Source organism: Microcaecilia unicolor, chromosome 14, assembly GCF_901765095.1.
Source record: "Microcaecilia unicolor chromosome 14, aMicUni1.1, whole genome shotgun sequence".
Lineage (NCBI taxonomy): Eukaryota > Metazoa > Chordata > Amphibia > Gymnophiona > Siphonopidae > Microcaecilia > Microcaecilia unicolor.
The window spans coordinates 1,995,521-2,010,291 of record NC_044044.1 but is presented as its reverse complement, the minus strand read 5'-3'; the positions used below and the strand labels follow the sequence as shown (position 1 = coordinate 2,010,291).

General features: G+C 45.3%; 1 protein-coding gene across 1 annotated transcript in view; it reads left to right on the top strand.

Annotated features, from left to right (window-relative positions):
- Window positions 1-13,344, top strand: part of LOC115458147 (zinc finger protein 300-like) — a 175,327-nt gene extending 161,983 nt beyond the window's left edge. The window contains exon 10 of the mRNA XM_030188000.1: window positions 12,320-13,344. Coding sequence (XP_030043860.1) covers window positions 12,320-13,305 — 986 coding nt within the window. The 3' untranslated portion in view covers window positions 13,306-13,344. The remainder of the gene's footprint in view (window positions 1-12,319) is intronic.
- Window positions 13,345-14,771: the final 1,427 nt, after the last annotated feature.

Below are 14,771 nucleotides of genomic sequence, written 5' to 3'. Positions count from 1 at the left end.
GGAGATCCGGGAAATTATAGACCGGTGAGTCTGACGTCGGTGCCTGGGAAAATGGTAGAGGCTATTATTAAAAACAAAATTACAGAGCACATCCAAGGACATGGATTACTGAGACCAAGTCAGCATGGCTTTTGTGTGGGGAAATCTTGCCTGACCAATTTACTTCAATTCTTTGAAGGAGTGAACAAACATGTGGACAAAGGGGAGTCGGTTGATATTGTGTATCTGGATTTTCAAAAGACGTTTGACAAGGTACCTCATGAAAGGCTACAGAGGAAATTGGAGGGTCATGGGATAGGAGGAAATGTCCTATTGTGGATTAAAAACTGGTTGAAGGATAGGAAACAGAGAGTGGGGTTAAATGGGCAGTATTCACAATGGAGAAGGGTAGTTAGTGGGGTTCCTCAGGGGTCCGTGCTAGGACCGCTGCTTTTTAATATATTTATAAATGATTTAGAGATGGGAGTAACTAGCGAGGTAATTAAATTTGCTGATGACACAAAGTTATTCAAAGTCGTTAAATCACGACAGGATTGTGAAAAATTACAAGACGACCTTACGAGACTGGGAGACTGGGCGGCTAAATGGCAGATGATGTTTAATGTGAGCAAGTGCAAGGTGATGCATGTGGGAAAAAAGAACCCGAATTATAGCTACGTCATGCAAGGTTCCACGTTAGGAGTTACGGACCAAGAAAGGGATCTGGGTGTCGTCGTCGATAACACACTGAAACCTTCTGCTCAGTGTGCTGCTGCGGCTAAGAAAGCGAATAGAATGTTGGGTATTATTAGGAAAGGTATGGAAAACAGGTGTGAGGATGTTATAATGCCGTTGTATCGCTCCATGGTGCGACCGCACCTTGAATATTGTGTTCAATTCTGGTCGCCGCATCTCAAGAAAGATATAGTAGAATTGGAAAAGGTGCAGCGAAGGGCGACTAAAATGATAGCGGGGATGGGACGACTTCCCTATGAAGAAAGACTAAGGAGGCTAGGGCTATACAGCTTGGAGAAGAGACGGCTGAGGGGAGACATGATAGAGGTATATAAAATAATGAGTGGAGTGGAACAGGTGGATGTGAAGCTTCTGTTCACGCTTTACAAAAATACTAGGACTAGGGGGCATGCGATGAAACTACAGTGTAGTAAATTTAAAACAAATCGGAGAAAATTTTTCTTCACCCAACGTGTAATTAAACTCTGGAATTCGTTGCCGGAGAAAGTGGTGAAGGCGGTTAGCTTAGCAGAGTTTAAAAAGGGGTTGGACGGTTTCCTAAAGGACAAGTCCATAAACCGCTACTAAACGGACTTGGAAAGATCCAAGATTCCAGGAATAACATGTGTGGAATGTTTGTACGTTTGGGAAGCTTGCCAGGTGCCCTTGGCCTGGATTGGCCGCTGTCGTGGACAGGATGCTGGGCTCGATGGACCCTTGGTCTTTTCCCAGTGTGGCATTACTTATGTACTTATGTACTTATAAAATGTATTGTACTGTTTTGGGATCTTTCCAGATCAGTTTGCCAATAATGTCCCACTAGGTTGTGGGAGAAATACCTGTACAGATTTCTATGCTATATGAGCCCCACTCAATATTGCCCAGTTTTATTGCAAACACTGCAATTTTCTCTTTAGATGTGGAGTAGTGGAAACCATTATAGCAAACAAAGAGAGGGGATGATCTGCAACTAAGCGCAGCAGTAGAAAGAGAAGCAGATCAGCAGTCTCAAGAGATGAGCAGTTTATTAAAACAATCACCCGATGTAGCCACTTTTTGCCTGATTTTAAGTTGGCAGAATAAGCTACATTGATTCCCATCCTCGGTTTTCAATTTGGTGCAGTTTTAAAAGATTGATTTTTTTTGATACATCACAGAGATTTTAATATTTTATTGACATTATAACACTAAAGTCACTTTGAGACCCTTACATTGCAGGTTTTAGCACATTCAAATCATTATTTAAGGTTTTTATTGTGCTGGTTAGTATTAAGCAGCATAATGTGAAAGCTGACCTTCCACCTTAGAGAGAGAAAATAAAATCAACTGTACCAACAAGGTGGCAGATTCTTTGTGTTTGCCAGTGTGGTGGGAATGCTTTTGCTCTGGGAAGAGAAGTGCTGTATTGCTTTTGAATTTGCTCGATTAGAGGAAGGTTTGATTTTAATCCCCAATAGTTTTTACCCCTAATGCACCGTTTCCGGTGACCAGAATTGCACACAATATTTGAGGTGTGGTCGCATCATGGAGTGATACAAAGGCATTATTACGTCCTCATTTTTGTTTTCCATTTCTTTCCTAATAATACCTAACATTCTACTACTACTTAACATTTCTAAAGCGCTACTAGGGTTACGCAGCGCTGTACAATTTAACAAAGAGGGACGGTCCCTGCTCAAAGAGCTTACAATCTAAGAGACAAGTGAACGGTCAGTCTGATAGGGGCGGTCAAATTGGGGCAGTCTGGATTTACTGAAAGGTAAGAGTTAGGTGCCAAACGCAGCATTGAAGAGGTGGGTTTTAGGCAAAGACTTGAAGATGGGCAGGGAGGGGGCTTTCTTAGCCGCTGCTGCACACAGAGCAGAGGGTTTCAATTTATCATCAATGATGACACCTAGATCCCTTTCCTGGTCGGTGACTCCTAATGTGGAACCTTGCATTGCTTAGCTATAGTTCAGGTTCCTCTTTACCATATGCATCACTTTGCACTTGCTTACATTAAATATCACCTGCCATTTGGACGCCCAGTTTCCCAGTCTCGTAAGGTCCTCTTGTAATTTTTTACAATCCTCTTGCGATTTAAGAACTTTGAATAACTTTGTGTCATCAGCAAATTTAATTACCTTACTAGTTACTCCAATCCCTAGATCATTTATAAATATGTTAAAAAGCAGCGGTCCTAGCACAGACCCCTGGGGAACTCCACTATCTACCCTTCTCCATTGAGAATACTGACCATTTAACCCAACTCTCTGTTTTCTATCTTTTAACCAGTTTTTAATCCACAGTAGAGCACTACCTCCTATCCCATGACTCTCCAATTTCCTCTGGAGTCTTTTATGAGGTACTTTGTCAAATGCCTATTGAAAATCCCCATACACAATATCAAACAGCTTGCCTTCACCCCTTCAAAGAAATGTAATAAATTGGTGAGGTAAGATTTCTCTTCACTAAATCAATGTTGGCTTTGTCTCATTAATCCATGCTTTTGAATATGCTCTGTAATTGTTATTTATAATAGTCTCTACCATTTTGCCCGGCACCAATGTCAGGCTCACTGGTCTATAATTTCCTGGATCATCTTTGGAACCTTTTTAAAAATCAGCATTCCCTCCAATCTTACTTAAATTCCAAGGGTAGGTACTGCAGACTCTCTCTGGAGCCCCAGATCTAGGCATCTTCAGTAATGATGTCACTTCCAATATCGATCCTGACAATATATTTAGTTTCTAAAGTTGTTTTGTGTGTGTCTTTATTGGAAACAAAATATATTGTCAGTTTGGCAGTGGAATGTTTAGAAAGGTTCACTTTCCTTGAAATGTGATTTACTGTACATAGTAACATAGTAGATGACGGCAGAAAAAGACCTGCATGGCCCATCCAGTCTGCCCAACAAGATAAACTCGTATGTGCTACTTTTTGTGTATACCTTACCTTGATTTGTACCTGTCCTTTTCAGGGCCCAGACCGTGTAAGTCTGCCCAGCACTATCCCCGCCTCCCAATCACCAGCCCCGCTTCCCACCACCGGTTCTGGCACAGACCGTGTAAGTTTGCCCAGCACTATCCCCGCCTCCCAACTACTGGCTCTGGCACAGACCATATAAGTCTGCCCAGCACTATCCCCGCCTCCCGCCACCGGCTCTGCCACCCAATCTCGGCTAAGCTCCTTAGGATCCATTCCTTCTGAACAGGATTCCTTTATGTTTATCCCACGCGTGCTTGAATTCTGTTACCGTTTTCATTTCCACCACCTCCCGCGGGAGGGCATTCCAAGCATCCACTACTCTCTCCGTGAAAAAATACTTCCTGACATTTTTCTTGAGTCTGCCCCCCTTCAATCTCATTTCATGTCCTCTCGTTCTACCTCCTTCGCATCTCCGGAAAAGATTCGTTTGCAGATTAATACTTTTCAAATATTTGAATGTCTGTATCATATCACCCCTGTTTCTCCTTTCTTCCAGAGTATACATGTTCAGGTCATCAAGTCTCTCCTAATACATCTTGTAACGCAACGACTTATACAGGGGCATCAACACCCCCTTTCTTCTTCTGGTTACACCTCTCTCTATACAGCCTAACATCCTTCTAGCTACGGCCACCGCCTTGTCACACTGTTTCGTCGCCTTCAGATCCTCAGATACTATCACCCCAAGATCCCTCTCCCCGTCCGTTCCTATCAGACTCTCCCCACCTAACACATACGTCTTCCGAGGATTTCTATTCCCTAAGTGCATCACTTTGCATTTCTTCGCATTGAATTTTAATTGCCAAACCTTAGACCATTCTTCTCTATTCCTCGGATCCTTTTTCATGTTTTCCACTCCCTCCCGGGTGTCCACTCTGTTACAGATCTTAGTATCATCCGCAAATAGGCAAACTTTACCTTCTAACCCTTCGGCAATCTCACTCACAAATATATTGAACAGAATCATAGTAACATAGTAGATGAAGGCAGAAAAAGACCTGCACGGTCCATCCAGTCTGCCCAACAAGATAACTCATATTTGCTGCTTTTTGTGAATACCCTACTTTGATTTGTACCTGTGCTCTTCAGGGCACAGACCGTATAAGTCTGCCCAGAACTATCCCCGCCTCCCAACCACCAGCCACTCCTCCCAACCACCGGCTCTGGCACAGACCGTATAAGTCTGCCCAGCACTATCCTCACCTCCCAACCACCAGCCCTGCCTCCCAACCACCGACTCTGGCACAGACCGTACAAGTCTGTCCAGCACTATCCCCGCCTCCCAACCACCAGTCCCGCTTCCCACCACCGGCTCTGGCACAGACCGTATAAGTCTGCCCAGCACTATCCCCGCCTCCCAACCACCAGCCCCGCCTCCCGATCTTGACTAAGCTCCTGAGGATCCATTCCTTCGGCACAGGATTCCTTTATGCTTATCCCACGCATGTTTGAATTCCGTTACCGTTTTCATTTCCACCACCTCCCGCGGGAGGGCATTCCAAGCATCCACTACTCCCTCCGTGAAAAATACTTCCTGACATTTTTCTTGAGTCTGCCCCCCTTCATTCTCATTTCATGTCCTCTCGTTCTACCATCTTCCCATCTCCGGAAAAGGTTCGTTTGCGGATTAATACCTTTCAAATATTTGAACGTCTGTATCATATCACCCCTGTTTCTCCTTTCCTCCAGAGTATACATGTTTAGTTCAGCAGCACCGATCCTTGAGGCACACCACTACTCACCTTTCCTCCGAATGAATTACATTCTCCATCACCCTCTGGCTTCTGTCCGTCAACCAGTTCCTAATCCAGTTCACCACTTCGGGTCCTATCTTCAGTTCATCCAGTTTATTTAAGAGCCTCCTGTGGGGAACCGTGTCAAAAGCTTTGCTGAAATCGAAGTAGATTACGTCTATAGCTCGTACCTGATTCAATTCTCCTGTCACCCAATCAAAGAATTCAATGAGATTCGTTTGGCACGATTTCCCTTTGGTAAAGCCATGTTGTCTCGGATCTTGCAACTTATTGGCTTCCAGGAAATTCACTATCCTTTCCTTCAGCATCGCTTCCATTATTTTTCCAATAATCGAAGTGAGGCTTACTGGCCTGTAGTTTCCAGCTTCTTCTCTATCACCACTTTTGTGAAGAGGGACCACCTCCGCCGTTCTCCAATCCCTCGGAACCTCTCCCGTCTGCAAGGATATATTAAACAAATCTTTAAGAGGACCCACCAGAACCTCTCCGAGTTCCCTCAATATCCTGGGGTGGATCCCTGGTTGAAATGTGATTTACTGCAGATATAGTGCTCTTGCTTAGCAAATAACATAATCATTCTCCTATTCTTCTTTTCAGTCGTGGTATCTGAGCCACATTAGCAAAGGAGTTTGGTGATGTCGCAGAAAAAAAGTGCAGAGGCCGCCAAACTAATTTTAGGACGCTGAGAAGTAGACAGGCTCTTTCCCGCATTACCTGGCTCTGGCAAATACTGCGTTGGAGAGTATGCAGGGTCTGGTGTAGAGAGTTGTATGGAGACAGAAAATTTAACCCTCCACCCATCCCCAAAATGTTTTTGCTTGCTGGATGGCATGAAAGAGTAGCAAGGTGGGGGTGGGGGACTACTGTGCAGTATTATAAAATTTTCTGTTAAGTTAGGCAGGTGATCAGTAAAATCAGCTGGGGGTGTCTCTGTTTCCACTGTGAGACCATTCCATTCACCAACCTTTCTGTATCACATCCTTTGCTGATACAGCCTTTTCAAAAATTTCAACTTTTCCTGTTCTCTGGTTGTCAGGATCAGTGAACCCTTGTGCTGATTCCAGAATAGGAGCAGCAGTTGAAAAGCCCCATTCTTCACCTGCAACGACTGCTGTTCCACAGCGGTTGAGCCCCTGGGTGCAGGCAGCTGACAGAACTTAGATGGAGGATGGGGCAGGAACAAGATGCAGGCTCCGGACAAGGATTGGTGGCAGACAGTGTCGAATTTCAGGCTTAGGGTTCAGGCAGGCAGCAGACAGAAGACAGCGTCAAGTTTCAGGTGTAAGTCCAGGCAAGTTGCAGACAGAAGGCAGCATCTGATTCCAGGCATAAGGTCTAGGCAGGCGGCAGATAGAAGACAGCGTCAAGGTTCAGGCATAGTCCAGGCAGGGTCGGATTCCAGGCGTATGGTCCAGTCAGTCGGCAGACAGAAGGCAGCATCAGATTCCAGGCAGGTTGTACACAGAAGACGTCAGATTCCAGGTGTAAGGTCTAGGCAAGTGGCAGACAGAAAGCAACGTCAAGTTTCAGGCGTAGGTCCAGGCAGGTGGCAGACAGAAGGCAGCTTCGGATTCCAGACTAAGGTCCAAGTAGATGGTAGACTGAAGGTACTTGAGAGCTCTAGGGAATGCTCTAGCTGCAAACAAGGCATAGCTGAGGCACTGGATAGTAGTCCGGCTCCTCCTTAAGAGGTGGGGGCGTCTGATGTCAGGAGGACGTCCCCACTCTGGAGGAGTAATCAAGAGGAGAAGCCGGCGCTGTATTAAGCTGTGGCGGCCATCCACGCCGCCGCGCAGGCTGCTGGGAATGCGGCTGTGGCCGCGCGAGAGAGGGCAGAGCAGAATGCCTTGGAGATGTGGCAAAACGCTGTGGTGGCCACCCACGTTGTCGGCCATTGGGAGGAGCAAGAGTGGAGCAATGTGGCAGCTAGCCAGACCGCCGCACCGAAAACTAACCCTGCCTTGCCAGTGGTAAGTCGTGACACTGGTATTGCAGCACATTTCAAATGAGACTGTTTTTCTCAGTATACCAGAGTACATCAAAAGTAGATACAGCAAGTCATAATGCTTCCCAGATATCAAATAAACTTGTGATTAAAGTCATTTCCTAAGGACATATTCAGGCTTGCATATTCTCACACATGGGTACTACTACTACTAGACATACGCAGCACTGTACACTTGAACATGAAGAGACAGTCACTGCTCAACAGAGCTTACAATCTAATTAGGACAGATGACAAACAGGACAAATAAGGGATAAGGAAATTACTAAGGTGGGGATGATAAAATAAGGGTACTGAACAAGTGAGTAAGGGTTAGGAGTTAAAAGAGGTGGGTAGCGTCCAATCCGCGTTGTCCGGTCTGGCATTTATGCCAAAGTAAAAACAAAAAAAAAACAGAGCTCCTCAGTTTTGTTTTCTCCGTGTGAAGAGAGGCTGCGTTCTACCAGTGCTCTTTACACGTTCGGTTTTCGGAGCTTTTGAGTGCCTTCTGCTTGTTTTTCTTGTTTTTATTCTCTCTCTTTCGTCTTAGTTTTCTTTTTGACCCATGTTTGTTAACTTTATTTTTTGATTTGGGCTGCCTTTAGGCCCTGACTCCGGTCAGGAACCCTTTTTTTGTGTGTGTGTGCCTTTTTCCCTTTTTCGGGCACCATCAAGCCATTTGATTTGGCCAGCAAATTCTTCCCATCCATGTCCATGAAGACTCCTAGTGGCTTCAAGCGTTGTACTTGGTGCAACCGGACCATCTCGGGAAAATACATCCATTCTTGGTGTCTGGGGCCCTGCTGTCTTCATATGAAGAAGAGGAGCCAGGTCCGGATCCTTATCAGCATCGAGGTCTGAGGTGTCGGTATTGATCTTGAGTGTTTCACTGGGAGTATCGGTCAACATGGCTGCCTCGAGACCTTAGGACACTGGGAACAGTGAGGTATCGAGTGGGTCTCCACCTGTCTTGAGGCCTCCTGCTACGCAGGCCCTCCCGACCTCGAGGCAACGTGAGGATTCAACCTTGTCTGCACTGAGGAGCATGGGTGATGAGCATCGGGCGAAGGCCAAGATGCACCATCATCGATCTCCCTCATTACACGGTGCCGGGAGCTCCGGGGCTTCGAGGGATACAGCACCTGAGAAGCGTCGGCGCCGGGAGGACCACTCTCCCTCCGTTCAAGAGGTGCCAATATGCTTGTCTCCAAGCAGCTGAGATCCTGTTTCCATATCAACCTCAGCAGTTCTGCAGCCTGGCTTCATATTCTCAAACATGGGTAGATGCTGATCTGCATCGTCCGGTCTGGCATTTATGCCACAGTAAAAAAACAGATTCTCACACATGGGGAATCCCTAGCATCCAGGCTCACCCAAAACAACAAACATTGGTCAACTGGGTCTCACAACAGCAAGGACATTACATAGATTAACCTGAAACTATATATAATCTGAAGGAGGGTGCAGCCTGGAGAACAGAATAAAATGGGTCTAGGAGGGTAGAGTTGGATTCTAGACCCCAAACAGATTCTGCAACATTGACTGCCCAAAACAACTGTTTTGTCGGGTATCCTGCTCAAGTCAGTAGTGAGATGTGAATGTGTGGACTGAAGACCACATTACAGCCTTGCAAATTTCTTCAATGGAGGCTGAGCTCAAGTGGGCTACAGAGGCAGCCCTGGCTCTGACATTATGAGCCTTGACATGACCCTCCAAGGCCAGCCCGGGAATAAGTGAAGGAAATGCAATCTGCCAGCCAAATTGAGATGGTGGGTTTCCCAATGGCGACCCCCATCCTGTTGGGATAAAAAGAAACAAAAAGCTGGGCGAACTATCTGTGGGGCCTTGTAGTCCAAGTGTGCAAGCTGCTTTCACCAGGATGGGTATGAGGTTGGGGGAAAAAATGTTGGCAAGACAATTAACTGGTTCAGATGGAACTCCAACACCACCTTCTGTAGGGACTTAGGGTGCATGCAGAGGACTGCTCTGTTGTGATGAAACTTATTATAAGGTGCATCCACTACTAAGGCCTGAAGCTCACTGACACTACGAGCTGAAGTAACAGCTACCAAGAAAATGACCTTCCAGGTCAAGTACTTCAGAGGACAGGAAATCAGTGGCTGAAAAGGAGCTTTCATCAGCTGGGTGAGAACAACATAGAGATCCCATGACACTGGTGGAGGTTCAACAGGGGGCTTTAACGAAAGCAAACCTTTCATGAAGCGAACAACTAAAGGCTGTCCATATATGGGCTTACCTTCTACACATTGATAAGCACTAAGGCGAACCCTTACCGAGTTGGTCTTGAAACCAGATAGACAAGTGTAGAAGGTATTGAAGCAGGATCTATGTAGGACAAGTAAGGGGATCTAGCTCTCACACCAGACAGCAAACCTCCTCCATTTAAAAGAGTAACACCTCTTAATGGAATCTTTCCTGGAATCCACCAAGACCTGGGAGACAAGCTCTCAACATCCAAGCTGTGAGAGCCAGAGACTGGAGGTTGGGATGAAGAAGCAACCCCTCGTTCTAAGTGATGAGGTACTCCGATCTCCACAGTTCTTCAGAGGATAATTCCAGAAGAAGAGGGAACCAAATCTGCCTCGGCCAGTAAGGTGCAATCAGAATCATAGTTCCGTGGTCTTGCTTGAGTTTCAACAAAGTCTTTCCTACTAGAGGATAAGCATACAGGAGACACTAGTCTGCTGAGGGCCTGAAGCCTGGTACAGAACTGAGGGACCTTGTGGTTGATCTGAGTGGCAAAAAGATCTACCGAGGGGGTGCCCCATGCTCAGAAGATCTTGCAGGCTATGCCTATGTGAAGAGACCACTCGTGCAATTGCATTAGCCTGCTCAGTCTGTTGGCCAGGGTGTTGTTTGCATCCGCCAGATAAGTGGCTTGGAGAAACATGACATGCAGGCGAGCCCAATGCCACATCTGGACAGCCTCCTGACACACAGGGTGTGATCTGGTGCCCCCGTGCTTGCTGATTGCAACCTGATTGTCTGTTTGAATGAGAATGATTTGATGGGACAGCGGATCTCTGAAAGCCTTTAGAGCGTTCCAGACTGCTTGAAGCTCCAGGAGGTTGATTTGAAGATTTGTTTCCTGGAGGGACCAAGTTCCTTGAGCCCATCTACATGAGCTCCTCATCCCAGGAGAGATGCATCTGACAGCAACACTTTTTGCGGCTGAGGAATTTGAAATGGAAGTCCCAGAGGCAAATTGGATCGAATTGTCTACCATTGAAGAGAGCAAGCAAGCTCTGGGGACACTTAGATGACATCTTTTAGACTTCCCGAGGCTTGATACCACTGAGAAGCTAGAGTCCATTGAGCTTGGGTGTAACATACACTGTGGAAGCCTTGTGGCCCAGCAAGCTCAACATCTGTTAAGCTGTGACCTGTCGAGAGGTTCGAACCTTGGAGGCTAGCAAGACAAGATTGTCTGCTCTGGCCTCCGGGAGGTAGGCATGAACATTCTGCGAGTCGAGCAAGGCTCCTATGAATTCCTATCTTTATACAAGGTGGAGATGGGACTTGGGGTAATTTCAAATGAACTCTAGTAGCTCATCCGCATGGACTCCCAAGCACCATTCTCTGCTCTTCACCAGCCAATCATCAAGATATGGGAGCACATCCCAGTCTGCGTGACGTTTCTAGACACTTGGTGAAGACCCTGGGAGCTGACGCAAGGTCAAAAAGTAACACACGGTATTGAAAGTGATTTGTTCCCAGCCGAAATCAAAGATACTTCTGGTAAGCAAGAAGTATTGTGATATGTGTATGCATCCTTTTAGTCCAGAGAGCATAGCCAATTATTTTTCCTGAATTACTGGGAGAAGGGTGCCCAGGGAAAGCATCCGGAACTTTTCTTCAACTAGAAATTTGTTCAGGGCCCTTAGGTCTAGGATAGGATGGGATGCACCTCCCCCCCCCCCCCCCCCATTTTCTTTTGCACTAATAAGTACCTGGAATAGAATCCCTGCCCTTCTTCCCCTGGTGGAACGGGTTCGACTGCATGGGCCATCAACATGGCAGAGAGTTCCTCTGCAAGCACCTGCTTGTGCTGAGAGCTGAACAAATGAGTTCTTGGTGGGCAATTTGGAGGTTTGGAATGCAAATTGATGATGTATCCGAGACGGACTAGTTGAAGAACCCACTGGTCGGAGGTTATGAGAGGCCACCTTTGGAGAAAAAATTTTAACCTCCCCCCAACTGGCAAGTAGTCTGAAACAGGGCCACAGCGGGAGGTATGGTAGGCACAAGCACCCCCGATACAGGCGCACACCGCTGCATAAGGCCATCCAGCAGCTCAGGGAGCATATCTGCTATAGGTATCTTTGCTTTAATTGCTTTGAATATTGGAAGCAACACTGTTAGCATGGCAATCACACACTCTAAACTGACTGATATGTATAGGCGATGATGACCAAAATTATATTTCTCTCTCACAAACACACACATATGTATATGAAACATGACTAGATGGATCTTTCATATGGGATCAGCATATATATTATCAAAAATAACCAAACATTGAATGTGGGTATTATTTTTCCTACTTTTATGTTTCTCCAGGACAGAAAGAGCACCATTTTATTCTAGAGTCTCAAATGTTTTTCTTGAGAAACTGCACTTATTTGCTTTTTTGATGTATTCCACAGTGTTCAAGTTGCTGTGGTCCTATTGTAATGTGCCCTTTTGAGACATGTAACCAAAGTCACCTCATGTCACTTAATAGTGTTTCTGCTGGAGACTGTAGATGGAGATCTATCCTAGCTGTGTGTAATGTTGATGGACCAAGCCTTCCTTTATTGCAATGGAAAGGTAAGGATTTAAAAAATGGTCTTCATTATAAGCCTGCAAAATTGACTACGGTTTTATTTTAATCCAACAGGCCACAATGCTGTTATGTTAAATGAAGATAATCAAGAACCCAGAGAACTTTCTGAAATCTATCATCCATCAGCAGAAAGAAAACCAAAGGAATGTGAACAGCAGCATCAACTCAAAGGAAAGACAAGGGTGCCAGTACAACAGACACCTGGGAAATGCATTAATTCTTCAGGTGGACTTGGGAAACCAGCATATCCCACTGTTCAAGAGAAGGGCGACATTGGGCAAACACCCTATATACTTACAGAATTGGTAAATGAGCAAGAAAACAACAAACGACAGGAACTCTATATATGTAGTGAATGTGGAAAGAGCTTCAATACACAATCAAATCTAATTGCCCATGTAAGTGTGCACACTGGAGTGAAACCATTTAAATGTTCTCAGTGTGAGAAAAGCTTCACTAGAAATGCGAACCTCCAAAAGCATGAGAGATCTCACACTGGAGAGCGACCATATAAATGTACTGTGTGTGGGAAAGGCTTCAATCAGTCATCCCATCTTATCATACACCATAGAACACATACCGGGAAGAAACCCTACAAATGTGCAGAGTGTGGAAAAAGTTTCAGCCAGTCATCACATCTTGTTACACACCAGAGAACACATACTGGTACAAGACCATACAAGTGTACTGAATGTGAGAGAAGCTTTTGTAGTGGCGCAAACCTTGTGCAACACTTGCGAATTCATACTGGTGAAAGGCCATACCACTGTGCTGGCTGTGAGAAAAGCTTCAGCAAAAGCTCAACACTTACTGAGCATCAGCGAATCCACACTGGTGAAAAACCATTTAAGTGCCCCTATTGTGAGAAGAGCTTTAGACAGATATCAAGTCTTACCACACACCAAAGACTTCATACAGCAGAAAAACCATACAAATGTAGTGACTGTGAGAAATGTTTTAGGCAGAAGCGAGACCTTGTGAGACACATGCCAGTCCATCACACAAAGCCGGGTGAAATTATCTATATGAAAGATGAGTAGGAAACGCAAAGAAATCTAGCATCTACATTCAAAATAAATACTTGGCTCTTGATTAAGAACAGGAATGAACAATAAAACTTCACTGCAGGTGTGCATATTTTAGGTTTTTAAAGGCACCCAGCTGGAAAGATGCTTTGGAACTTGGTACCAATTGTTTCCACAATGATGTCTCCTCCAATAAGCAAGGTAGCTGGATGGACTGCTGTGGTCCTTTGATGCTGTGCCCTAGTGGACCTTGCAAGTCTCCTTATAATTCCTTCTCTCTTGCCTGGTGCCGTTTGTTTTCCAACTCAGCCTATCCGTCCTTCCCTCCTTATCCCTTATCCTATAGCTAGCCTGTATATTTTTCCCCATTTCTAGTCCTGTGACAGCTTGTCCCACCTCTTTGCTTGTCTTTCTGCTATCTCAAGGGTATTTCCTCTATTGTCTTCTTTTGCCCTATATTTTTTTTTCCTTTTCTCACCTCTACCCCACCTGTATTTCTATTTTTTTACTTCTCTTGCCATTCCTAGGACAGAGTGAACAGTAGCTACTGTACAGAGGAGGGAAGAGGCCTGCTGGAAAGAGGAATAGGAGACAGATTGGTAGACAGTGATGAAAAGAAGGAGAGAATGGTGGCAGAAACTTGGGGAAAGTATTTTAATTTTTATGGGTGACACTGGTTGAAAGGAGAAACTGGTAGGCTTTGAGCATTAAGTTGCAAGTATAAAGAAACAGGAGAGGTAGACTGGAGGAAGGAGTCAAGACAGGTGCTGTGGTGGGAAGTAGTGAAAGAGCTGTGCTAGGCACCAGTGGGATGAGAAGAGTGTCGCTGGGTAGGGTAGTAACCGTGTGCAAATAGAGCAGCAGTGGTGGCGGTGAAATGTCTATCTTTGTTATTATGGTTATTATTTCACATGTCCTACATTATCCTGAAAACAAGCTCACTTAGCCACATTTGATATACTGCTCTTGATGTGGAGGATTGACAACTGAGAGGGGAGTGTAGAGAGTAATGGGTGGAAGCTCCAGCAGAGGGGTGGGTCTTTCTTTTCCCTTTTCTGCTTGTCCAAAATTACAGAGAAGGGATCAAATGGGGAAGGTCTAAGAGGCGTCTCCATTAAAGGGTCCTTTTACAAAGGTGCATAGCGATTTTAGCGCCTGTGTTAACTATGCATGCACTAAATGTTAGAGTTGCCTGTATATTCCAGTGGGCATTTCTAGCATTCAGTGCACCTTTGTAAAAGACCCCCTAAATGCAGAAGAGGCAGCATGCATGCCTCTCTTCTCTTGTTCTTAGGTGACTGATGCCCAAAGAAACTCACCAGGTAATACTGAATCTTCACCAACTTCTTTGTGGTAATTTTCATACTCCCTGATGTTAAGTGCTTCTTTCTTCTTGTTTTATTGAATAAGGAAGGGAGAGAGCAGGGGCAATGCCTATGTATTCTTTTGGCTGCTATGGACATTTTGCCTGTTTTTCCGGG